The following is a 10,535-nucleotide window of genomic DNA, read 5'->3' on the forward strand; positions in this document are numbered from 1 at the left end:
ATATATATATATATATATATATATATATATATATATATATATATATATATATATATATATATATATATATATATATATATATATATATATATATATATATATATATATATATATATATATATATATATATATATATATATATATATATATGAGTCTATTTTACTTTTTTTTGTTGAAATTAATCATGAGGACTTAGCAGTAATGCAATTGATACTATCTTAAACAAAACTTTAAATTTCTAATAAGACTGGCAGGATTTAAGAATAATTCTAAAAATATCTGAAGCTGTTGTTTATTAGAACATTATTCCCAAGCGAATAAAATTTATATTATAAATATAAATAAAACTAATAATTTTAAATTAAATAGTGAAAAAGTTTTTTAGTGCTTTTTAGTAGAATTGTACCCTTGTGTTTCTAAATTATCTTGCCATGATTACTATTTTTATTAACCAAAACTTTAAATTTCGTATAATGAGAATGATATAATTTATGAATTTTTCTAGTACTTTCTAAGGAAATCGGTTTAGTGGAACATAATCCCTCAGAATAAAAATAATAATAATAAAATAAAAGCAAAAGAAAATAATAATTACAAAAAACTAATTATTTTACTGAAAAAGCTCAGTAGGGACTCATGAATAGAATTGTATTTATGTATCTAAATTTCTACCAATCAAACTGTCCTCTTATGTATTTAAATTAGCTTGCAATTATTATTATCTTTATTGATTAAAACTTCTAAGTTCTTGTAATAAGAATACAACCTATGAATTTTTTAGAAAAATATCTAAATTGGTTAGTTGGAGAATAAAAGTCTTATTAAAAAAATCAAAATGATAATTTTTATGAAAAAATGAAATATCTTTTAAGTGCTATTTAGTGGAATTGTTCCCCTATGTATCTAATTTATCTTGTAGTTATTACTATCTTTATTAACAAAAATCCTAAACTCCATGTAATTAAAATAATACAACTTATGGATTTTTAAAATAATATCTAAAGCAATCGATTTAGTAGAGCGTTATGCCTCAAAGTATGAAATTTTATTGAAAAAAAAAGAAAATAAAAAACATAAAATAAATTTAAAATAAAAAAATAATTATTTTAATGAAAAAACCGAAATTTTTTTTGTTGTGCTCATTAGTTGAATTTTCTCATTATGTATCTAAATTTCTACTAATCCTCACTACTTCGAATTGTTTCGTGCCGGTACAGTTGGGGGTGGAGGAAAAAAAAAGAAAGAAATACAATAAAAGGATGGCATGGGATGCGCAGCGGCCGGCAAATGAAACCCCCCTCCAACACATTCTGTGGACGGTGAGCAATTTTGGTCCTACATCATTTGCCGGTAGGCGCGCGCATCGAACGAACGCAGACTAGCAAAGTTCTACGCTCTCTCTATGATCGGCGGGAGCGTTGGAAGATGAGTAAAGCAGCTCCTTTCTCCACAACTGGGATCTTTGAAGATGACATCAGCGCGGCAGGCTCTGGGTTCAAAATTTAGAGCGTCTTCTATGGAGAAAAGAAGGCATAACACGAGACACGCGGCTGCTAAAGCTGCTGCAGCCGTACCATCTTTTATTTCTTCCCAAACAACCCCAAACATCTCCAAGTCCGAAATGTATGAATCCTTCCAAGTTTGGGCATTAAAGACTTACGGGGATAGTGCCAAGACTAAAACAATTACTCGACGCAAATACAATCGGATATTCAAAATACTCAAGGGAGAAGAGCAGACGAATGCTGAAAACTCAAAATTTCGATTTTGGGTCAAAGCCAAGGGCTTTCGAATTGGACCTCCAGCGAGTCAATCATCCAGTGGCAAAACGTCAGACCAAGTTCTTTACATTCCTTGTTCGAAAATTCCGGTGAGTTGCTTTTCGTTTTATTACTGCAACATTTTAAAGCGACGAAACTTTTAAATGCACTTTTTAGAAAAAAACAACAACATTGATATTTAACGACAATATAATAATAGTTTTTTTTGTAAGCTTTTTAAAGCAAACGATAAATATTAAAATGCAAACGATAAATAAAAATATGTGTAGAATGAGGAAATAACGTGTTTAAATGACAAGAGTAAGTTAAAATGCATGAGATCCTGTGAGCTTGCGTTTTCAGCTGCTGATTATATGGGCATTCAACAAGTGTTCTGCTTTGAAGTGGTTATCGTTCTTTTCATTAAGGATAAGAATGGTTTAGTGTAAGTTACTCTTCGTTTGTACTTCGTGACACAATTCAAAACACTTTATCGTTTTATAAAATTTACCTCACGGAAAAGAAATTTTCTCACAAATAAAATAAAGAATAAACGCATTTGTTATAAATATATTCTTAAAATCTGTCTTTCGTTTTAAAAATGGATTTCAGAAAATAATTTGAAGTTTTTCTTTTTACTTAGAAAACCTATTTTAGAATAAGTCATAGTAAATGTATTTTTGAGCTTAATATTGATTAAAAAGAGGTTTTCGTTCCGTAACAAGTTTATTTATGTTTATTTCACTGTTATTTACAAGTTTGCTGTTATTTATATTACTGTTATAATGTAAATAACTGTACTTACTGTTATTTATTTTAGAGGATTTTTTTCATAGAATTTTTTTAATTTTATTTCGCATTGAATACTTTCTATTTAATAAATTTTTTTAACTTTTTGATTGATTTTTTATTAATTTCTTAAATTCTTTTTTTTATTTCTTCATAATTTCTTTTATCTATTTATATTATTTTTTGTCTTCTGAATGAAATTTCTTTTTCAATTTCTCAGATATATTCTTTCTATTTCTTGTTGCATTTCTCATAGTTTTTCTTCCTATTTCGTTAACACTAGTTGCCCTACAATCATTCAAAAATTAATGCATATCTTACCCACATTTTTACCACATTTTTAGCATTATGATTATGAAACAGCATAAACCAAATTTATTTTATCATTTTTCTAATTGAATAAAGCACCTGTTAGTAGTTTGTTTTCGTAACAAACAGTAGTACCTAATTCATAAAATAAGCATTTTTACAACTTCCGTTAGCTTTTTAAGTAAATATTTGAACAACTGATTTTAAGAATCAAAGCGGCTCTGTTTCAAAATGTGAATCAATGTTAACAAAAAATTCATATCTTTTGTAATAAATTCCTTTGCAGTATGAGGAATATTATATTTTTTGGCAACGCTGAAATTTCACAGTCATATTTATCAATATGTTAATATTTAAAAATTATGAACATTAATACCATTTAGTGACGACGATCATAAACATTACGGTACTTCTTATATATTTATTCATTTTTAAGAACGTTTAATTAATATATAATAGCTAAAAAGTTTAAAAAAATTTAATATGACAATATTAATTTGTATATATGATTATATTATTTCACATATACATTATTATTACTGTAATTATTTAGGATTGCATACATTACTGTAATTATTATGATTAAAACTCTTCAATCATATTTGGCATGTATTATAGAGATAATCTTGAGATTCCATTTGGCAAGTTATTGCTCACCAAAAAAAAATGGTTTAGTGTTGAACAATAATATTGGTACTTCGAGCCATTATATTATTAAAATTTTCTGTAAATTTAATATGCTGTTAAACTGAACCTTATTTCTGTTCGAATTATTGTATCGAGTTGTATTCAGTAATTTAGTTTAAAGGGGATACATTTTTGTGCTAATGAGGTGCATTTTGACACCATGTTAAGGTGTTAGGTTTTTGACACCTTGTGTAAAAATGTAAGCAAGTTTAAAGTATGGGTTTAACGTGCTTCAAATTTCTTAGCTATATATATAGTAGATAACCCTGATCTTACATTTAGTGTGTGTTATAGAGATAACTAAGAGCTATTAAACGTCCATTATTAAGATAGATTATAAAGGCTCATGGAATGATAAACACGAGATTATATTTTGACATCATGCATTATATTAAAGTTGCATTTTGACATTAACAAATGCATATTTTTGAGTTAAAAAGCTATGTCTTTTATATTAATTTAAATTCAATTATGAATTAATAATGTAATAAAAGTATTATTTTGAACAAAAACGTTAAATATCATACATGTTAAGAAGGCAATATTGTAAAGATCTATCTTGTAAATTTGAGAATTTACAAGCTAGATAGAATAATTTTAAAATCTTAGCAAAATTTTTATAATTTCTGAAAGATGAATTTTTGAAACGAAACATTAGGACGTTATGTTTGTATTTTAAATAAATGTATTTTATTATCTTAAAAGAATTAATACTTTTTAAGACTGCAATTTTAATATAAACTAAAAATGAATACACATTGCTTAGATATCTATAAATGCGTTGTTTTGCTACCTAACGTAGATTTATGTCTATCTAAAACATTTTTTCTCCAAAAAGAACTTCGATTTTATTTAATGAATTAATTTTCTTTTATATGTTTTCTTAAATTCATTCTTTATTTAATGAATTAATTTTCTTTTCTGAAAAAGTCTGTAGCTGTTATAAGTGAAGCAGCTGTAGTCTATAAAGTTAGATTTTAACCTTTTATTTTTATCTGGATTAATAACTATAAACAAAGGTAAAAACAGGCTGTACGAAAGTGACTTCAATCGGCTGTAACTGACTATCACGTCTTAAAATTAAGATATTGTTTGAGAAATCTTTTAATATTGTTTCTGTATAATATGATAGTAGGTGTCTAAATAACACAGATTGTCAAAAATTGACTTTTAACTGCTTATTGTGATAAATTATTTCATTTAAACACTCGACATGTATTATGAAATATCTATCGTTAAACCGCCTAGCGTGGTTTTCTGCGTGTTCTTCAGGCGTAATCTTTGTTGCAATGCTTAACTTTCAGCAATGCATTTTATTCAGAGTTTCGTATAGTTTTCACAAAGTATTAGTCGAATTTGAAAACTCTATGTTCTTCAAATTGAAAAAGTGTATACTAATATTTTAGAAAAATGTATAGCTTCGGAAGTTAAGTAGATTGGGAAACGTGCGCGTCTTTGGCTGTCGGTAGGATTCGATTCAAGGACCTCCGGGTTTGTAGTCCGGGTAGGATGCTTCAATCACCATAATAGTGCATCCCAGTCCAGGGAGAGTTAGGAAGCTTTATACAATGGTTGTCGCAATCCTTTCACTTAAAAGCTTTTAACATATAGCGAAAAAAGCAAAAAGCGAAATTAAAATTACTGGCCTCTTGACTAAGTTACTGGGGCCATATTTTACAAATTGCAAAACCATTGAAAATGGAAATAAGCATGCCATGATGCGTCATTGCGGAGGTCACTACATAAAGCTTTCTAACTCTCCCTGGACATCGATGTGCAACTATGGTGGTTAGAGCATTCTACTACCAAAACGGAGGTTCTTGGGTCGAATACTGCCGACAGCCATGAACATCTGTCTCACACATTTCTCCATCAACAGTACTTCGGAGGCAATGCATTTTGCTCAAAATGAGAATATACTGTTTCAATTTTGAGAGCATGGGGTTTGCAAATTCGACTATTATTTCTTTCGGAGCTATTTTGACACAATTTTGGTCAATTTTCAGAAACCCTTTTGTTGTGTATGAACCTTTTAAAAATTATTAATTATTTCAGAACATGCGATTTCCTAGCAAATGTCTCTTTAAATTAGAGAACAACTCAAATTATTATTATAATTTGACAAGTACTGTATGAACTGAACTGGAAAAAATTTTATTTTTGTACAAATTCATGGGTTTTGATTTCTGTATTTTAATTTGAGACTCATACAGATGAAGTCTGAAATTTAATTTGGAATCATTTTTGTAAAAAAAAGATAACGGCCGAAATTTTAATTTAAGTTTTATCGTGTGCAAAATAAAAAACAAACTCTATAAAATCAATTTTGACCGAACGCTCGAATTTTTATGTACCAAGATGAAATTCTCATGAAATACCCACTTAAAATATGTTAAAGAAATGGCGCACTCGATAACTTCATTAAAAAAAAATCAGACATAAAAACTAACTCTCTTTACTGTAACATATATCTTTCGATGAATTTGGCTTCTTGTAAGTCGTAGTTTGAAAGATGATACTCAAATAAGTTCTTTTTACCTATTAGTTTTTCCTATTATTCGTTCGAAAGTTTATTTCTTTTAATAGAAGTCTCTACTTTCGGTGTGTTCATGAAGTTTCTGGAATTTTGCGCACGAATATAAAAATAACTTTCTTTTATAAAACTTTCTTATTTAAAGTTCGTTTTATAAAAAAAAGGTTTTGCAAATATTTTTTTTAAGTTTTTTTTTACTTTTTTAAATTTAATAATGACATTTTTGAATTGTTAGTTGTGAATATAGCTTTTTAAACTATAAAGTTTAAATTTTGAGTGTATCCGTTTAAGTGGCTTCTGAGATTTAAATTGAAATTAATCTAATTTTGGAATTAAAAGAAAAGCCCGATTGAAATTAGTATTTTTTTGGAGGATTTATTTAACATATTTCGTTCAAATTTTAGATTTTAATATTTAGTCTTAAAGAATTTTTGAGAGCGTCGGAAAAAAATTATTACTGAATTTTTATGCTAGCATTTTTTGTCATAATTCATTATTTAATTTTATTATTCAATTTAATAAAGATAAAAACAATGAATAGTTTGAACATTTTTATTTCTTGTATATAATTCAATCATAAAATTGAACAAAATTGATTCAATGATTTCTTAGAAATTAAGATTTAAATGTAAGAGTCCCCGGGAACTAATGAATTGATCCCTCTGAAATTTTCGATTTTATGATTTAAAACTAAATAGCTTAAGTAGATGTAAAAGGACTTATATTTTACTCTCCAAAATTATTCATAAAAATATTAAATTAAATAATGAAAAATCATAAATATGTATTGAAAAGTATTTTTCATCTAATTATCTTTGATAAATGGAAGGATTATTTTTATTCGTGCAATATGCTCAGTAAAAACAACGGTAAGGGGCCGGAAAGTTAGGTTTTTTTCCGAAATTAATTGTTGGGTACATATCATCCTGATTGTAACATCTCCCCATATCTAGAAAAAATTTAAAATTGTCGTAAAAAAGATGGATTGATTATAAAAGAAACAATTTTGTGTCTTATTTTCTATCTTCAATTCTTAGATGGGCGCAAAAAAAAATAAATAAATAAAATAATTATGATTGAAGATTATGTGTGAAAATCAGAGCTCCGAATCAAAAGTTATTCATAACATAATTTTTTTATAAATTATGCAATGTGCATAGTTTATAATCTATCTGGTTTCGAATAAAATAACATATTTATTTCATAATTGTTAGCGTACATACTAATACACATTAAGCTATGTAAATTTTGAATGTAAGTTTGTTCTAAAATGTCCGAAACTATAATATTTGCGATTCTTCTTCATATTTGCTCAGGTTTGAAAGCCAATAATTATTCCTTGAAAGATTAAATTTGGATTTAATTAATTTATTAAATTTATATTTCACTATAAATACCTCATAATATAATTCTTGAAATAATTTGATATTTTAAATTTGTTGAAAGTGGCTCATTTTTCTTTTTATTCAGTGAAACTCTATGCAGTCCCTTTAACCATTTGCAATCCCTTTAATCTTTTGCAGTCGTCTCCGTATTTACAAGCTAAATAATATCAGAAGTGTTATTTCACTAATCACTATAATCTTTTGATCTTTTTTAAATAAATATTTAGCGAAAATATTTCTAGATTTCATTCCGATCCCAGCGATGGCTGATGGATTCGAATTCCGCTCTCGGCTCTCACTGACTACAGTGCTGACGTAATTATCCTCAGTGGTAGACGTATCATGAGTTAGAGTCCCCTTGCCGTCAGGCTTACCATTTGAGTTTTTCGTGGTCTTCCTCGCTATGTATCACAAATGCGGGTTAGTTCTATCAAAATGTCTTCAACGAGGGCAAATTTCTCTCAATACTTGATCCAGGTGTTCCCTTGTCCTCGGGATTGGGTTCAAAATTGAAAGGCTACGGAGTTGAACCTTAGAAGTCGTAAACCTAAAATTTGGGTCCGCTGTTCAACTACTCTTATAAAATAAAATAAAACATTTTGTTTATATAGTGGGAAAAAAGAAGAACGCCCTGAATAATTAGCTGATGGAATTTCTCATACTAAGGAATATCGGAGTTTCACATACTAAGGCAGTGCAAAGGGCTAACATTATATAAAGTAATTAGAAATGACCATAATTTTAGGAATGAAGCTAGATATAATAAACGTATTTTCTTTGAAGAAATATTTATTTTATTTTATTTTCTTATGGATTGAGTTTTCGCTGACCTTTAAGATATTAGGGGTAGCACTAATGATTTAGTCAGGAGAGAGGCTGATAGTTTACGCCCTTAATTTTTTTTTTTTTTTACTTATTTCTTGCTTTTTGTGTCTTTTGCCATTTCTCTTGAAGTAATTTGCACTCTGTAGAATATTACGGTAAAATTTCTGGCACTGAGGGTGTTCGTACTTTTCACTATAAAATCCATTTTTACAGGAACATGTTACAGAACAAAAAATCTGATATACCGTAATTTTTGCAATAATAATTAAATAAATATCACTCTAATAAAATAAATATTACTATTACCTAACTATAAAAGCTTATACCTATTAAAGTTTAGATATAATGCGTCCTCCTGATACATTTTCTACCAGAAATATAATTTTAAGAATTGAAATAAATATAGGTTTAATTTCTCTCAACATGCCATAATACTTTAGTTATAAATCTATCAAACGCCTTTTGTTCACATCCAAGATTTATATTTGAATCAAGATTATTGATAGAGAATGCATGAAGATCTTTGAATTTTAAATCGGGCACTGATTTTTACATTAATATATTTGATGAAATTTGAAAAATCAACTGCAAAACTAAAAAATTTTAGCATGAAATCGGCATGTGTTTTAACATTACATAATTGCTGTCATTACCCAGTTGAGGAAATTTTACTATAATCATATTGTATTAAGAGTAGATTTGAGTTGAGATCTCAATTACATTTTAATTCTGCAATTTAAAAAAAAAAAAAAAACAACTTCTTATATTAATTTTTTTATTCTATATTGAATAGTAAAATAGTGCACAGTTTTTACTTTAACAACGATTTAGTTAATTTTTCTTTTATTTTGATGAACTTTTTTTGAAAGTGCCTGGTTGATTAAAAAGGAGTCCTATAGTGAGAGACTCCAAGGTACAGGTAGGAATTGAGTAGGTGCGGAGGTAGAAACCTCGTGTGTGCACAGGTGGAGGATCAAAGATGGCCTCTATGATGCTTTTTCCTCTGTGATGCTCCGAATGGTCCCACGTGTTGCCCTGCGCATGCTCTCCACCCACAATCGATGAGCTTCTCTTAGAAGCGTCCCGTTTACGAAAAACACAGATAAAAGTTGTCAAGGTCTCAAAGTTTTTCATTACTTTTCTAGCTATTAAATACTATTAATGTTTTTCAATAACCCAGCTTCCTATAGTTTGTGATTTTATTTGGTGCTTAAAATAGAATAAGATGAAATTTAGAGTGCTAGTAGAAAAAAAAAAATATTTTTTTTAGTTCATATCTGAGTGGTGTTTTTCCCCCTAGATTGTCACGTAATGATCGATGCATGTCATTTCTAAGCAGCCTTCCTTCTTTTGTTCAATAATTATTGCGAGAGATTTTACTTTAAACTTTTTTATTTCAGGATGTTTAAGAATTTAGGCGCATAGTTATCATCCGTTTCAGCAAATTTATGCATAATATAATTCAAACTAAAATAAACTAAGTTAATTTAGTATTACATTAGTAAATCAATTTAGTTTAAATTAGTGTTACATAGTATTATTTCAAACTGAAATAAACTAAATCCATTATAGTATTTCCCGACATTTTACAGAGCGCTTATATATATGTATAATATATATATATATATATATATATATATATATATATATATATATATATATATATATATATATATATATATATATATATATATATATATATATATATATATATATATATATATATATATATATATATATATATATATATATATATATATATATATATATATATATATATATATATATATATATATATATATATATATATATATATATATATATATATATATATATATTTATATATATAGCAAATTGAAATTTAAAAAAAAGAGGGAAAAAAAAGCGTTGCTGATATTTAATGAATCGAAAAAAGCGTGGATGAATGCATGAAAACCAGTTTAAATGCTGGAGGAAAAAGAGAAGAGTTGAAAAGGGAATATTAGAAGCGCCTCCAAGATACTCAGGTACTTCAAACTACTTTATTTTTCATTCCACTGTCCTCACTTGTGATTTAACTGCTTTCGATCGCGTTTTTGCTTCGTTTCTCATTGAAATATTAATTACGACTCTTAATGTATTTTTTTGTTTTGTGCTCGAAAAAGATTCTAAAAGTGTATATTAGCGGTGGTGATAACGAAACACTCTGTACATCCCATTCTATTCGTATAAAAGAAATTAACTATATTCTTTTGTTCTTTTACAAAG

The 10,535-nt window shown here is 27.4% G+C and overlaps 1 protein-coding gene across 1 annotated transcript in view; it reads left to right on the forward strand.

The window, feature by feature from the left end:
• The first annotated feature begins 1,342 nt into the window (after positions 1 to 1,342).
• The window catches only part of LOC107453845 (nucleolar protein 4), a 72,041-nt gene continuing 62,848 nt past the window's right edge, over positions 1,343 to 10,535 (forward strand). Inside the window, exon 1 of the mRNA XM_016070818.4 lies at positions 1,343 to 1,870. Coding sequence (XP_015926304.1) covers positions 1,469 to 1,870 — 402 coding nt within the window. The 5' untranslated portion in view covers positions 1,343 to 1,468. The remainder of the gene's footprint in view (positions 1,871 to 10,535) is intronic.

This window comes from Parasteatoda tepidariorum, chromosome 11 (genome assembly GCF_982258835.1).
Source record: "Parasteatoda tepidariorum strain Cologne lab strain chromosome 11, Ptep-v5.0, whole genome shotgun sequence".
Taxonomy (NCBI): domain Eukaryota; kingdom Metazoa; phylum Arthropoda; class Arachnida; order Araneae; family Theridiidae; genus Parasteatoda; species Parasteatoda tepidariorum.